The 16,946-nt window shown below is 39.9% G+C and overlaps 1 protein-coding gene across 1 annotated transcript in view; it reads right to left on the bottom strand.

Annotated features, from left to right (window-relative positions):
- Window positions 1-2,843, bottom strand: part of arhgap24 (Rho GTPase activating protein 24) — a 77,327-nt gene extending 74,484 nt beyond the window's left edge. The window contains exon 1 of the mRNA XM_023280896.3: window positions 2,643-2,843. Coding sequence (XP_023136664.2) covers window positions 2,643-2,843 — 201 coding nt within the window. The remainder of the gene's footprint in view (window positions 1-2,642) is intronic.
- Window positions 2,844-16,946: the final 14,103 nt, after the last annotated feature.

The raw sequence follows: 16,946 nt of genomic DNA, 5'->3' as shown, positions 1-16,946 counted from the left end.
GATAAATAATCATATTTAGCAATGAATGAGTGAGGAAATAACTAAGCTAAAACTTACAAAAATAAAAGGTAGAATATGAATAACTATTTGTGAAACTATAAAGCGTTAATGCATTTAAATGTGGTAATAAGTTCTCTTCCATTCAGTTTTTACACTTAATTAAACCAGTAATCATCTCCTGATTGTAGTTTTATATTTAACCGACTGGGTTGGCAAGAAATCTAACAAGTGTAACAACTACTTCTGGTGTTTTTAACTCAACAGACCTAAAACAGACTGAAATCAATGACAGCAAATGTGAATTTCTCTTTTTCTCCTTTGTTGCTGCACCAAATACAGTTTGTTAAATGCAGCTCCTTATTGAATTAACCTTGTGGAATTAATTATTTATCCCTCCCCTTCCACATTTCTGTGATTTCTGCTTTGTAATGAGAACCCAGAGTCGGTCTGGCTGCGTCTTTGTTCGGCCGACACATGCTCAGTGTTCATGCTGCCTGGTTACAGTAACGTTAGAGACAGCCATTGTCTGCTCCTCTTTCGGCTCCGTGTGTCGGCTGCTCTGAAATCAGCCTATCAGCTGTTTACTCTGACTTATAGTCAAACAGTCAAAACAACCCGACTCATTTGAATCAGGGGTGGATCTTCTGATCTCGTTTGGCTGCAGAACATCTGCAGGTGTCGCTTACGGTGGCCCTGAGGGCTCAAAGCACTACAACATAAGGAAATACGCACGCATAGACAAAACACAAGCAAATGAAGGAAACATCCTCACCACGTATGCAATGCAAGAAAGTGAGAAAACCCTGTTAAATACACAATGAGCTGCAAATACAGAAAACACAAGAGACAGAAACACTAAGCAGGCCTGTCACAATAATTACATAAATGTGATAGCAATTATTTTAGCTAACTGTGATCCTTTTGCAAAGTCGTATACAGCCACCTCTATTAAACAGCCGAATGAAACCATCAGAAATGTTGTAATCACTATTTCTTTGTTTTCCACTATTTGCATCCCTTTCTTCTGCTACAGTTCAGCGGCACCGTTTATATTCAACCGACTACATTTTGATGAGCATCTATTGACTTTAGCGTCATGGATTTAGTTGCGAAACCAAACAACACATGGCCACTGTGAGCACATTTTGGCTTTGAGCCAAATGAAAAACAATAACCAAAGGAGGACATTTTCAGATTTACAGGAAAAAAAGTAGCAGTTAAATGAGAAAATGGCACAGATGTAAAACTAATATAGTCATAAAATGAGAAGAAAAAGACAATGAAATCATTAATTGCAATCACTTGTGTGACGATGAACTACACTCTAAAAACTACAAACTACATTAAGCTAGGAGAATGAGGGAAATTTAAAAACCTGAGCTGAAGGTAAAGAAAGTCATTAATCCAATTTCATTAAATTACCTTAACTTAAATTAAGTTTTACATTAAATAACAGAAATTTGAGTTTAAATAACTCAAAATATTGAGTTGATGCAATTACCAACATTATTATGATTGCATCACTCATCAGAATAAAGTTTGCAGTTTCAAAGTTTGATCTAAATCAGTAAATTAGATTAGAATTAGAGTGTAATTAAGAACACAAATCATCTCTGAGTCATACAATCAGAAAACAACTACTATCATAGCACATTTTCCACTGTTGGATACTCGACTATATTGCAGTAACAAACATATCCCATCCACATGCATCATCCTTTAGTGTCCACTAGAAACATTTCCATTGTGGTCTGCTTTTCAGTATTTGGATGGGTTTTTTTGTGTGCTTGCAGCTTCTTTCTGCATTTGTGTTTTTCTACTTTCAAAAACTCCACAGTCTTGTCCTTCAAAGTGCAGTACATTGAACCTGCAAGGCCGCCAAAATTTCTTCGGAGAAATGGCCCTTTGAATGTTTGGGATTAACTTTTTTTTTTCTTTTTTGCACTTAATTCATTGCCACACTTTGTAGAAAGCATGTGTATAAACAAAACTGCACACAATAAAAAAGACACCTCTAAACATGATATCCAAGACCATTAAGCTTTGCATTATTAACCTTTAAATATTTTATCCTCAATGCAGGCATTTACTGCTTCTAGCAGTCCTACTAGTATGGACCTCTAAAGTTTTATTTTCCTGATTATGTGGAATCCCCAGGTAGAAGATGGGTTTGGTGCTTCACACAGTTTGTCTTGCAGCACAAAATGAAGACTGAATCTGTCTGTGTTCAAAATTTTTCAAACTGGAAATGTCCTTTCTGTGGAATACAAGGCTGGTTTCAACAGATAAAGATAAAGATTTTTAATGAATGTTTGGATTATCAACATATTTGTTTATGTGCATTTATTCCTGGATTTGGATGAAACATTGGGTGTTTTGATTATTTTCCTCTGTCACACTGACAAATGATCAATGTATGCATTCTTTTCAAGTTTTTCTCATTTAACTTGTTATCTGGCTGGTGGAATTACATCAATTTGTCAGCTTGATGGGCTCAGACGAGATAAAATGGATTTGTTGATTGAGCTGACAAAAGTCTAAATGTGCCGTGAGAAGATGGATCCCAAACTGCACGATCTGTTGTGTCTGAGTGATGCCATAATTTAAAATGAGTTGGAAGATGTCTGCGTTCACCGCCTTACCAGGGCTTTGGTCTCCTCCTCGTCTTTGTAGTAGTAGAGCTGATCTCCTCTCAGCACAAACCAGCGACTGTGCCAAGTCTTGACAAAACCTCCCTGCTTCCTGAGCCACCCACACCTGACGACGCTCGGCTTCTGGACCTCGCCGCTGGTCTGACCGCCGCCACGCTTTGGGCTGCTGTGGGACACACTCTGGTCGTCCATTACAGCAGCTCCAATCTGCAAACAAACAGAACAGTTTTCATCTGTTTAGACTGACAAAAGCTGCAAGTTCCACACTTTTTAAACAGTGCCAATATTCTGCAAGATTTCAACCGACAGAGGAAGAACAGGGAAATTGAATTAACCACAGACATCACAGTCAAATGGAAGCAACAAGGATGTGTCACTAAAGCAATATTAACATTAGAATGGACTGGTATTTGTGGAAAAAACTCCTTCTCTCAAGTTTTTTTCTTTCCAAAGTCTTCTTCAAAGCCTCCAAAAACAGAAACAAAACTAGCTGCAGTGCTACATACCACTAGAGTTTAATCGAAATAGCTTTTGTTAGTGCGATTCTGTGTTTTGGATGAACCTATTGCCTCTGATTTGCCTGTTGTAGAGCTTCATGCAGTCAGACAGAGCCGAGTGTTGCAAGGCCGAGGTGGAAGAGTGGGAGAAGAATTCACAAGCCAGATAACAAGTCCACAGACCAAACCTCAGATCTCTTTTATCTCTTTTTCTTGTATCACCCACCTACGTATGTTGGCCTGCCAGCCTCGCTCTTGTCTCAGTGTTATATTTCGTCTCTTCAGTCCCTCAACCTTTTGAAGATTTCATATGGCTGAACCCTTTTTATCCATGTGGATGAAATCTGATCTGAAGTCTGTACTGTATGGCTACAGTATAGATATGTTTAGGCAGCTGAAACTACATCATTTAGGTTAGGGCATTTCTTGGCCACTGCAATGTTATTTTTAGCCAGACTAGCAGCATGGCTCTCTGGATGACAGTGTCAATTAGTCTGTCTATTGGTCAACCACTGGAATATCTCTAGATGGATGTGATCTTATGCAGACATAAAAGTTCCCTAAAGAATTCATTCTAATGGCACGGGAAATTCTTGATTTTAACTTGAGTACCATCAGTAGGTTGACTTTTTTGGCTTTTAGCAAAAAAATGACATGAAATCTGGTACAGATATCCCACTGAAATTAAAGAATTGTTGAGTGGATTGTCATGAAATGTAGTTTACACATTGTTTTCATCAGGATGAAGTGGATATCTTTTCATTCAGACCATCTTGTAATTAAAATCTGACCAAGCACTTGCCACCGGTTTTACTCAACACACTTCCATTAATTTCAGCTACACTTTGCATTTAAGGCTGAGGGTTTCAACATTGTCAGACGAAAAAGACGTCAAAGCAGCACTACGTCCAACCACATCTGCAAGCTTCAGACTTTTGCTCATTAAGATACTGTTTGCCTGTTAAGATGCTTTATTTAAACTTACAAAAAGATGTTTCAGTGTTTGTTAAAGATGATACGCATCCTTGGTTTCCACTGTCAAAGTTGAAGCTTTTTGATTATATTTACAGTTAATGTATTCTGAATACCTAAACACAGAAAAGTCAATAAGCAGCTGAAGTTGAAACCCTTAACACTCATATTGCACAAACAAAAACACATGACTTGTAATTCATCATTTCAAACAACACAATCATAACGTATTTAGCTTTTGTTCAAGTACTTGAATTCTACTGGTAGCGCGCAGGCTTCATTAACTTTTGTATGTTCAGAACTGTTTAAGTTGTTATCTTTTCTTTGTTTTACCGGTGCTGGGGTATCTGGCTTTCAGCTGCTGTGGTCACCTTGCTAGATTTGGGCAAAAGATGTCTCCAGTGTAGCAGCAAGGTTTTATACCTGAGCCAACAATCAGACCATACCAAGTGCCTGCCACCTCAAGGGGTGGACCAGGTTCATTTGATTAAATATTACTGATTTGTGTTGGGTAATTAGATCTATTTTGGGTTTGTCTGTTATTATTCCATGATTAAGCTAACTAATTACACAGTTTTGTGCTTTTTCTTGTCAGTTAAGCTGCAGGTGTTGTTCAGTGTTTTACACTCTGTTTAGAGTTGGATCAGTCCAGTTGGTTGATTTGCTGTTTAAAACCATGGTTTTGTTCTTTTGACCTCTTATTTGGGCCTGAATTTAGTATTGTTTTTGGAATTTTGTCATTTTTGGCGTTAAATAAAAGCCCTGTTTTTGAATTAATCTGCGAGTCCTGGTGCTTTACAGTTCGGTCCCTCACACTGACATAGCTATGAAATTAAACAGGGAAAGCACAGTTGATATACATGGTAGTTAGGGAGTTAAACAAGAACCCTATAGTCCCTATATGTAGCTGCAGCAATTAATTGATTATTTGATTGATTTTCAACTACTGAATTAAATGGCAACTATATCTTAGAAATTCTGTGACTCCAGTGTCTTAAATTTGAATATTTTCAGTTTTTGTTTTTTTATTTTAAATTCTCCCCATCTATGGGTTGTGGTCAAAATAGAACATTTGAGGACATCATTCTGGGCTATGGGAAACGTTGATAGACATTTTCACCATTTTCAGACATTTCATAGACTAAACAACAAACTGATAAATCGAGAAAATAACAACACATCAACTGCACCTAACACTTTCGTACATATCAGTACAACCATAAGTGTATTCCCAAACAACACCCATGTTTGCTGCATAACATCCTACACATATTATTTCCATACACACACATGAACATCTGTGCCACTGACTGACAAATGCTTAGAGTGCTGCTGTTGGCTCTCAGTTTTGCCATGTTATCAGTGGCTCTTGTTGTGCTTGACTTGGTGGATGTCCAAACAGCCCACTGGTCCAGATGAGGACCAGATGCAGCTCAGCAGAGGAGCAAGTGTGAGTGATGTGAATCTCTGGTTCTGTGCAACCAGCACGTAAGCGTGTCATGAGTGTATGTTCATGCACAAACATGCTCCGTCGTCTGCATTCCTTTAAGAAAATAGATGTTTTTCTTTGCATTGCGGTGGCTATAACCTGCTTATTATCTTTTATCCATCTCGGCTTCATCTTTGCTGTTTTCAGGTTACATCCACGTGGGATAAAAAGTTCTTCAACGCCGAGATCACAAAGGAAAAATTCCATATTGCGTGGGATCATTTAGAGACAATAGTGGGGAAGGGGGGTATAACCTGTGTATCCCTGCATGAATTAGAATCTGAGCTTGTCTGTAGGCACACAAATGAACACACACACACAGCATAAAACACAAGTCAGCGGGTGATACACACACACACACAGTATGTTGATGGAGTCACCCGCTGTGTTCGGAGTGGTTTCACAATTTCATGCCTCCTGCACAGAGCACAGCTAAACAGTGCTGCTGGGACTGAACTGCATCACACTATGAATTGAAACAGTAAATAACTCAGTAGTTTCTTAACTGGAAGAACTTGGAGCTGGCTGACAGCAGAAACACTGTTTAAAATTTACATTACACTGTAGTCTAGTTCAGAGGAAATAAATTGCTGTACATGAATATGAGGCATTACTAAATCTATAAATTACCAGACAAATGGAATAAGATCTGTTGAAAACTTAGTGCTTCTTTGGCTCATGCATTAACAGCATGATGAATTGTGACCTTTAGAAAGTTACTCATTTTAATTGTGTTCCCGCTAAAAGCTAATTTGTGAGTTGTATCAAACAAATCAAGTAGAATCTTGGAGAAATGATGTGTTAATAACAGCAATAAAGAGACTGATCCTGAATACATGCATAGTATACAAAGAAAACCGATGACATCCCCATCGGTCTCAGTTATATAAGTGTTTTAGCACTGCTTAGTAAATGTCAACATGCTGAGATGATAAACTAATATGGCGGCAAACAGCAGCGTGTTAATATTAGCTTAAAGTACAGAACATCACAGCCTCAGTCAACAATGTTTTGTAATATACTGAACAAGATAAGAAAATACAACAGCAGTTTTCAGCCTTAGTTATCATATTAATTAGTCTGAAAGGCATCTATATTTTTTGATACAGCCATGCTGCTTATGCATAGAATAGTGGCCATATGAACTGTTAGCAGCCTAAATATTTAGTTTCCACCACTTTGCAGCCAAATGTAATTTCAAAGCTCTAAAAAACAGATTCAAAGACCCCCAACGTTGAGGTTTTTTTTTTTACCTTGTCAGCATTTCCAAGTTTCCTTTTTCACTTGGTGGCTAACTGTCACTTTTCACTTGCTGTTTGATTCATTTTAGGCACCAAAACTATGTGGTTAGGTTCAGGGAAAATAGCATGGTTTGGGTGAAAATGCAGCCCTTTCACAAGATGTTTGAAGCTTCTGTAGGTTATTTTCTGGGTTACCAGGGGGATAAAGCAATAAAGTAAATGGTGAAGATTTGTTGATTGGAAATATATTGGTGTTTTATCAGAAACAAATGTCGTTGTGGAATGTAGATAGGAGCAAGAACTTCATGGATGCCCACATCTAAAGGAAGCACCAGTGTAGAGCTACATCTAAATCATAGACTGGAGAAGGACTTTAACAGTTAAAGTTTTCTGCCACTACTATTTTAAAAGCTGTCTGCTTAGAAAAAGTCTGCTCTATCTAATGAGGAACTAAACATTTCCTCACTGACTCACTCTTGTGACTTTTGCTTACTACACTTTGGTACTTGATCAGTCTTTTTATTTGGACAAAGCTTGCATATGTTTGTATAATAAATCATAATAATACCACTGGGTGCGTTATGAGGCCACTGAGCCAGCTAGCAATGCAAACACATTTGTTTAGGTTACAGGAAACAGCAACCCAACAAGGGCTAAAGTTAAGAAAGCTGACCTGCTTTCCAAATGTAGATTTTATATGTGGCCGTTCTTTCTGCAGACACCAGCTGTGGTTCTGTGCACATTTATGAAGCAATTGCAAAGTCTCTGCGAGAACACATCGCTGCCTGGCTGTTGTGTCCATTCAGCAAGCTGAAAACAGCTTCTCAGAGGCCTATCCTGTGTCCCTGTAAAACACCTGGTAGTACACATGCATGTCTTTGTCCCCCGAGTCTCCAGAAATAAGCCGTGGAACTTGATAGGTAATATTAATGATTTTTTTTCTCAGCATAACCACAAGGTTGGAAAAAGTGCTCAGAAAGGAGTGAAACAGGAGACCTCAGTGTAACCTGAAACATGAGAGCTCTCATGAAAAGCTTGTTTGAAGAAAAATAAGACTTCACTCATAAATCATAGAAATGGAAAGATTTTTTTACGATGCAGTCTATTTTAAAACTGATGTCTAAAGTCCCTCCTCTGAAATACATCTTCACATGTAGGCTACATATCGTTGCATTTCATAGTAAGCAGAACTTGCATTTTAAACATTGCCAAATATTTTCATTGTCAATTGATCTGTTGATTATTTTCTTGTTTGCTCTCTAAAATGCCAGAAAATGGTTTTAAAAAATGCTTACCACTGTTTCCCAAAGCCCAAGATGATGCCCTAAAATGTTTTATTTTACCCACAACCCAAAGATATTCAGTTTACTGTCATGAAGAAACCAGGAAATATCCAAATTTGAGAAGATCCAATCAAAGAATCCAATTAAAAAGTGAAACTCATTGGTCCAGACTACCATCTGCTCATATGTAGTAGGCCATATATCAACACTTGATTCTGCTTTAACCTAAAAGGAACTTTCAGGAGGCCTTGAGTTCAAGAATATCCCAGAATTTTCTCACAGGCTGCCTGAGAACTTTGACTATACTAAGAAGTCAGTGGGAAGAGACACCCTGACCTTCACCGTAAACAACAACAGCTCAGTATACAGCTCAAACACACACACACGCGCTGGGAAGGACAACACAAAGATAGCTGCAAATCAACTCTCTAAGGTTTTGCGGCATGCAGTATAATTTCTTAGCAGGGTGCTACATATCTGTGGCTCTGCAGTGGTCGAATAAAACTGAACAAATTCAGGCTGCTTGGAGAAAAGAAAGGAGGGAGTGACTTTTCTGTGAGAAGAACAACACTTTCAAACCCCCACTAGTGTTCAGCTCTGAGCACAGAAGTATTACTATTCTCTGTCTGGATACTGAACCAGACCATCTCATGTTCAGGGACTCCTTTATGTCGGTCTAAAAATATGTGTCTGTCAGTGAAATCATAAAATACAGCTGCTAGAGTGTGTGCTAAGTGATGGTAGCTGTTCTTTGGAGAAAAGGCACTAAAATGTACAATAAATCTTTTTTTGTGACACAATCATTTGACATGAACTGATATTTAGGTTTATTTGACATATGCAGGCATGAATAAACTAATGGCAGCTTTTACATCTTGCTTTGGCCAATTATTGTGTACCTGATGTCAGACGCTCCACTGTGGCTACAACACTACACCATAGATAGAAGAAAATCTAGAGATGTGGGAGTTGGATGTAAAATCTGTGAAATGTGATCCCACAGACCTTCTTGTCAGCACAGGACCTGTCTCACAGCACCGGGAAGTTTCTAGTTCTCAGTGCTTACACAGACTGTTTGCACCCCATATGGGAAAGTAGTGAAGCTAAGAGCACACAAAAAGCCTGATCTGCAGTTTGACACGTCTCTGTTTGAACTGAGCTGCTTTAAGGAGAAGCAACTGAGGCCTCACTGCACACTATCCTGTGGGAAATTAACGTTGGTGCTTTTTTTTTAATGTTAAAAGCACAACAGAGTAAATGAAATCATATATTTGGGCTTTAAAAGAAGAACATTCAACCTCTTGCTCATCGGGGCGATACAGAATGTTGCCCAAGACTTTGTTCTGGGCAGGAAATTTTCTGTGACCACAGGAAGTGGCCGGTCACAACAGCAGCAAGGAGCACAGCCGAGAGAAAATTGGACTGAACAGTGTTTGAAATTACTCCCTTTCCCACCATGTGGTTGCTATAAAGCATCACGTGCAGGCTGAAATGGTAAACATCTACGTGCAAAGTGCATTCATTACCATGTGACATGATTTCACAGCTTTCAACCATTTGCCTCGCCATCGTTTACTGATGCCTGGCACATAAAGCATTTCCCAGGCAGTGGAGCATCTTCAGCAAACAACTCTGACAGCATCCAGAGCTGCCCCCACTTCCACACAGTGAATGCTCAAGCCATCAATAGGACTTTGTTTTTTGTAAAGGTCCCTATCTGGTCATTGATTAAACTGCTAAAAAGTCATCTATGTGTATCAAAAGTATGTACTGAGAAGGTTTTTCTTCATGAAAATTACATCTTGTTGCCATAAATGTCTTACATGTAACTCTACTCCTCACAGTGTGCAGGTCGGCGAAGTCCATGCCTTATGTAACACTAACCCTTCCCAGTCTGCTGCAGCTCCAGCACACCAGTTCACCTATGACTCTGCTCAAACCCTATAAAATTACTCTATGCTACACAATGGCAAATTGTAATATTGGCATAATTCTGCCATAAATGTCTGAATCAGAAACTGAAGAAGAATAATGAAACAAAAAGCTACACTGGACAAGGTGACAGAATTGGTTCCTTATGTTTGTTATGGAGGAAACCCTGAAAGTCTGAATGTGTGTTTTTTTGAGACTGGTATAAATGCTTTAAGCTTTAATATTATAGTTTTAAGGTGGAAATGCTCAGCCACAGTGTTGACTGCTTATTTTGCTGATGAGGTGTCTTCCAGCATATAAAAACACCACATGGACATGTTAACAAGCTAAAAACACTTGATTACAGGTTATGTTAAAGACCCCCTTCGGTGAAAATAGCACGTTTTATTCATCTTGTTAACCAGAGTCTGATTCTGATTCAGATAATCAACGTCTAAAACACTTCGACTCATGGAGGTCTTGAACATACTCTGTAATACTTGACACTCAGGAGGAGGTTTTCATGTATTGTACTTTAATGAGTATTTTCCAAGTCAGTAATTTTCGTCTCAAGTGTGCATCACATTATGCAATCTACGTTACTGTTAAAATCATAGTTCACTTCTCTGTAAAACCACATTTTGTATTGATATCTAAACCTTTAATGTGTATTTTTGTCGCCAGGAAGGCTATGTGATCACAAATGTCCAATGCAACCATGATGTATGGACAAAATATGGGGGTGTCCTTGGTCTGTTACATTATTTAGTTACTGTAGGTGGTATGTGTTAAAGTAACATCTTTATGAATGCCAGGAGAGTACTGCATTGTAACCAAATGATCAATGTCATTCACCATCTGTGGTTTTAATTCTGAGGCTCATCAGTGTATTTCACTAGTGTAACAGTATTTCTACTTAATTTTCAGTAATCTTCCCACCACTGACATTAGATTGTTACTGTAGATGAGGTAGCTAGTTAGATATGTTGCAGCTTAGAGCTTAGATTAAAGCAGTATTAATTCATTTACCACACTTATGCTGTTATGTCTTTGATTTTGGAGAGGCGAGAAAATAGACACCGCCCTCTTTAAATGCACAGTATCTTTGTTTCTAAATCCCATGCATGCTGTTTCAATACATGGAGAAATAAAAAGCTTAACACACCTTTCATTGCTATGGTTACTAAGCTTCTGTTGAGCCATTTCTGCACTGGGGAGGGGTTTAGGAAAACTTACTGAGTACTTAAAATAAATCCTAATTTTTCAAAACACATCGCAATGTGCATTTTATGTTGGCATTAAAGGTTACTAATGCAAATAATCCCAGCTTGAAGCCTTAATGATTCACCGCTGAACAGCAGACATGAATTCTTTATTCATGTCTTTGAACATGTGGCACGCACTTCCATTACCATCTGTCTGTCATCAGTTGTCACTTTTGCGTTTTCGACAACTGCTGTCTCCACATTGACCCTGCTGGTCGCCAGTAATCCCCGTGCCAACCTTCCCTGGGATGATGCAAAGGTCAGTGGTGCGTGAAAATGGAAAGTGACTAACATTTATCCTTATCAAGTCCAGTAAAATCTCTTCTGACAGTTATAATTCTGGATGTAATATTCAAAAATCACAGTGTTGGATTTGTATAATAAACTGTGAATATATTATGTTTCACAAAGTCAGAAAATTGCTGACTGCTATCCTACAAACTGGGAAATTTTGGCACATAGTTAGTTTTTTGTTCTTTTTTTCACTTTTAGTAATCTTTGCATGTAAATGTTACACATACTTAGTTCTTTCATTCTTTTCTATCTATCTATCTATCTATCTATCTATCTATCTATCTATCTGTCTATCTGTCTATCTATCTATCTATCTATCTATCTATCTATCTATCTGTCTATCTGTCTATCTATCTATCTATCTGTCTATCTGTCTATCTATCTATCTATGTCTGTCAGAATCACATCAAAGCTGCATTTGACAAATTCCATGTTCACTTCAATGCACATACACCAACTGTACTGACAGCACAAAACATGCGAGAGAGGAAACATGAACTTCACATTACCACCCCACGCTGTCAACTCCTTTAAATATCTCTAAGCCACCTTCCCCCTTAAAGTCGGCACAGTAGGGCCTCCGTGACCCACATGTGTTAAAGACAAATATAACCCTGGCCTGCCAAAGCCGCTACCTCGAGAGCGGCCTGCCTCTGTTAGACTCCTGCTCTAAAGTCGTAGAGGTGAGAGGAGGGCATGCTGCTCGCTGTGCCGTTGCTCTGTTAATTGTTGGAGAGGATGTGAAAGAGGAAGGGCTTCGGAGCAGTCACAGATGGAAGCACTCAGGCACATGTGAAAGAAAAAAAAACTGATCCATTGCTCCATCCAATACACACATTAGTCAGGTTAGCAATGACTTAAAGCAGGACGGGGTTGTAGAGAGGTCAAGATCTGATAGCTCACTACCCACACAACTCACTGTGACTCATAGAGATGGATGGATGGATGGATGGAAGCAGGAAGAGAGGAGAGGAGAGGAGGTGAGGTGAGGTGAGTGGTTTGATGGATCGCACATACAGAAGGATCACTTCTTGGACATGAATGTCCTCTTTTGCTCCTGTTGCTGAAGTCCCCATAAACTGACTGGCTTTCCCCCATGAATCAAAGTGATGAATCAATGTCTATTTTGTCTGCGCACCGATTTAGACGCCATATGTGGCCCCCTTCATACTACACAAAGCAGGCCTTTTGCTATGATACACTCATTACCCCTCTCCCCAGCATCACCGCCCCTCCCTCTCCATTTTCCTCCTTGCCATGTGTCACAGTACGTCTGGGAACTGAGCAGCAAGCAGCAGCGGGAGAGACGAAGGCTTCGCATCGACCGCTGACTCATTCTACATGTGTTTGACACTCTGCTACAAGCGAATGAATGATACTGTTGATGTGGGGATCTTTTGTAATGTGAATCCGCGGCAGGAGGAGACTTTCCTGACAAAATGAGATGCCGTACAGGATGATACGGCCACAGCGGGAGAGGGCGAACTTGAAAATTGCACCTGGTGATCATAGCCATTTTCAGCAGGGACGTTGTTTGCTGTAGCAGTTTGGGGGAAGGTGGGAGCCAAGCTGACTCTGCATTATAACCTTCATAAATGTCACACAAGCTGCTGCGCCTAGCAACAAAATAAAACAAAAGTGGCAATTTGTCGCTTAAAGTGTGGATTAAACTCATGGGATATAGTGTCTTAATTAGTGCACTTCTGGGCTGCTGTTGGGCAGATTTTCCTCCTCTCTGACTCTTATTTCCAGTCTTGCTGCTGGCTGTAGTGTTATATTTAACAGGCACAAGCATACAGAGTTAGTGTATTTCTCAAAATCTCAAACTGCATCTGTTCCCCAATGCGTTTTCCAAGCTGATCTCCAGTTTTGCTGCAGTTTCAACCCACTCCTTCCTCTCCCAATAAACAGATATGGCAGAGCTGGACCTGGGAACAGGCGAGTGCAGCAGCTGACATGGGAACCTGATCCCTGGGCTTTCCAGCAGCACAGCTTGTGCGCTGCACACATTCCTGGCACACGGGGGTCGGTCATCATCCCTCCTTCTACCTCAGCTCGTGCCCCGTTTGCTTTCACATCTTCCTCTTCCATTAACGCACCGGGTGGTGGAGAAACAGGTTGTCTTTTTCTGTCATCTCTGCCACTTTATCAACATTCTGTCCTGCCCTTTCTTGCTCATCCTTTCAGCCTTACTCTGCTTCTCTGCCTCCTTTATGCATTGTGGCCATGCTGTGCGGACTTCCCAACAAAGGCAGCAATATGATAGAGTTCTAGTATGTTTGACCAGCCAACGGCCGAACAGGAGGTCAGTGTTCAGGAAATGAAACACCTGCATGTGCTGCACCAGAATTAGCACAACCACTGCAGAAAAATAGCCAATAGTCTGATCTAACAGTCACATAAGTTCGACAAATGTTAACTGCACGAGAAAAGTTATACTTTCCAGCTGTCCATTGCTATATTTACTCACAGTAAATTGGTGCACATATGTTGCTGCAGGTTAACAATCCAGCTTTTAGCCATGTCCACAGTATATATGACAGAATCCCAGCAGGCCTCAGGTGTGAGACATGTCTGTATCAACTGAAGGTCATGCACTTATTTCCCTTGTGCACCTGAACTCCAGTTTCAATCTAACTCTCACTGCTGGTGGCTCAGTATGGATGAGCTGTGTCACCACTTAACCAGGGTGACAATATATCAGATTACTGAACCTGGTGATCAACTCTATTAGATACTGGGTCATGCTGGAAGCTTATGTGAAAAGCTCATGAAATAAAAGGCTCAGTGGGCAAAAGATGTATATTATCATTGTAAACGATCTGTTAATCAAAGTCACATGCTGACCTTCTCTCCTCTGGGAGTCACATGAGTTGTAAGTATATTAAACACATGCAAATAGTAAACAGATCCAGGAAATACTAAATGTTATGTAAAGTTAAACTCCACTAACACCTACTTGAAAAATAAACAACATAACTCAAAGTGTCAGCCAACCTCTGAGGACCATTTGCCTAAAGCATCTTCGTATTCATGTCAAAGTCAATGTTCCAATCTCTGGAACAATGAGCATATTGTCACAAATTCACCAGGTATAACACCACATCGGAGGCAGGAGCACTTATCAAAATGCACAACCGCAAACAGCAGGCTCACCTTTCAAATGAACAGCCTTGTTGAATCCCTCAGCTCTGACGTGTGCTGATGCACAACTGCTGTATCCAATGCAGTGACAGCCTATCAGTCAGCAACAACAGAAATCCTCGGCTGAGACGAGCTCAAGTTGTGCCCCAGCTCAGCTCAGCTGCTGCTGCTGTTGCTGCTCCCCTCCAGGACTGACTCAGTGTGTGCAGGAGTGGATTGAGTTAGCTGAGGCTCAGACAAGCTGTTAGAAACTTTTCCCCTGACTGCTCACACCATCTGCATGCTGAGAAAGTCTCCACTGTGGACAAGATGACTCTCGCGGTCAGCACAGTCACACACGGGGCACCATTACAGCTGGAGTCCGCCCAGACACATGCACACCCACATGCACTCACACACAGACACACACACACACACTCTCTCTGAACACTGCAGTCCCGACTCCTCCAGTCATCCCGGCTGGTGAGACGCTCACACTCAGTCTGACAAGACTGTATGTTGGTAGCAGAGGAGGAGGAGGGAAGAGAGAGAGGGAGGAGGAAAGTGTGTGTGTGTGTGTGTGTGTGTGTGTGTGTGTCTGTGTGTATGTGTGTGTGTGTGTGTGTGTGTGTGTGTGTGTGTGAGAGTGTGTGAGTATGTTTGAGGAAGTCTCAAGATGAGAGCTCTGACTGAGTGTTGCTCCAGCACTGCAGCTGACTTTCTCCTCTATTTCAGATTATAGACAAGCGACTAGCAGTTCTGTAACTGTCACATTTTATTTCCATTCATCTTTAAATTTCAGCAGCCAAAATTTACATAATCTAGAAAAAAAAATCCTGAATTTTCCAGACATCATCTGTGGCTAACGCACTCAGAAAGCTACCCCGGTTTTAAGATGACATATACAAATGACTGCATGCTTGCAGCTCAACAAACATTTATTCAGTCACTCTGTCCTCACTTTGGTGCGAGTCCAGCTGTATACACAGCAGTGGAAAGTGCATCTTGTTTATTTGGGAGAGCTCCAGAAGTTGTTTTTTTTCTGTTTCAAATTGTTGCAGTGATTCCTTCTGGAGAACATTTGCCATTCCTGTATGTCATATTTAAAAGTCACAGTGTTGAATGTGTAGAATAAACTGTTATTATATTCTAAGACCTTTCACATGGTCAGAAAATCCCTGACTGCTATCCACAAAACTGGGAAATTTTAACACATATACTTAGTTTTTTCATTCTTTTCTGATCTATCTATGTATCTATCTATCTATCTGTCTGTCTGTCTGTCTGTCTGTCTGTCTGTCTGTCTGTCTGTCTGTCTGTCTATCTATCTATCTATCTATCTATCTATCTATCAAATTATTATTTCCCAAAAAGCTGTTTCCTATATGAAAATGTTTTACATATAAAGACAAAAACACCACATAGTGATTTGCATCTAAATCACATGAAGGATAATAGACATGTTGCAAGCTCATCTAACTGCAAATAAATAAATAAAAATAAAAATTGCCAATTGATAATACCGTAAAATGAGCAACATGCAGGCTATAATTTACATTATCACCACAGGACAGATAGAGAGCCTTTATACAATCATAATATATCCTTGGCACGTGTCAGCCATCCGCCCATCCTGAAAAATGTGTTCATTACTAACAAGGGAGGGAAATTCCAATCTACGTAGGAGGTGGCTGACGTGTCAACAATAATTACTTCCTCAAAATCTAATCATCGGGATGAGGATGAGTTTATTTACAGACTGACATATATGAGAATCTGACTGGTGCTGTGTGATACCGTCCCAGAGGAGCTGGTCGAATGAGTTGATGGAGAAGTTTGTACTGTTAAATATGGAGGAGCTGATGTCAACAAGCAAGATTTATTGAGGTGCTGGAGGGTCAAGTAAAGGGTCAGGCTGATTATATCATCTGTCTTTTCGATCTATCAGCAGATTAGACAGGACTGACATCTGCAGCAGATTATATTACCGCATCTGGTACATAATCAGTCAAAGAAAAAGCGGCAACAAATTAAATTCCAGTAATCAAAAGGCAGTTTTTAGTTGTTGTAGCTGCCTGGTTTCATGGATAGCAACAGAAAAATAATTAAAGTTTTCATATTCTACATTAGTGTTTCTCTAACTTTTCCTCCAGGGCCATGATGAAGTTGACTTTTAGTGGAAAGTTTGAAAAATGATGATGATGATGTCATGAAATTAGG

This window comes from Amphiprion ocellaris, chromosome 17, assembly GCF_022539595.1.
Source record: "Amphiprion ocellaris isolate individual 3 ecotype Okinawa chromosome 17, ASM2253959v1, whole genome shotgun sequence".
Taxonomy (NCBI): domain Eukaryota; kingdom Metazoa; phylum Chordata; class Actinopteri; family Pomacentridae; genus Amphiprion; species Amphiprion ocellaris.
The sequence above is the reverse complement of the archived record's forward strand: the minus strand, read 5'-3'. Positions and strand labels throughout refer to the sequence as shown.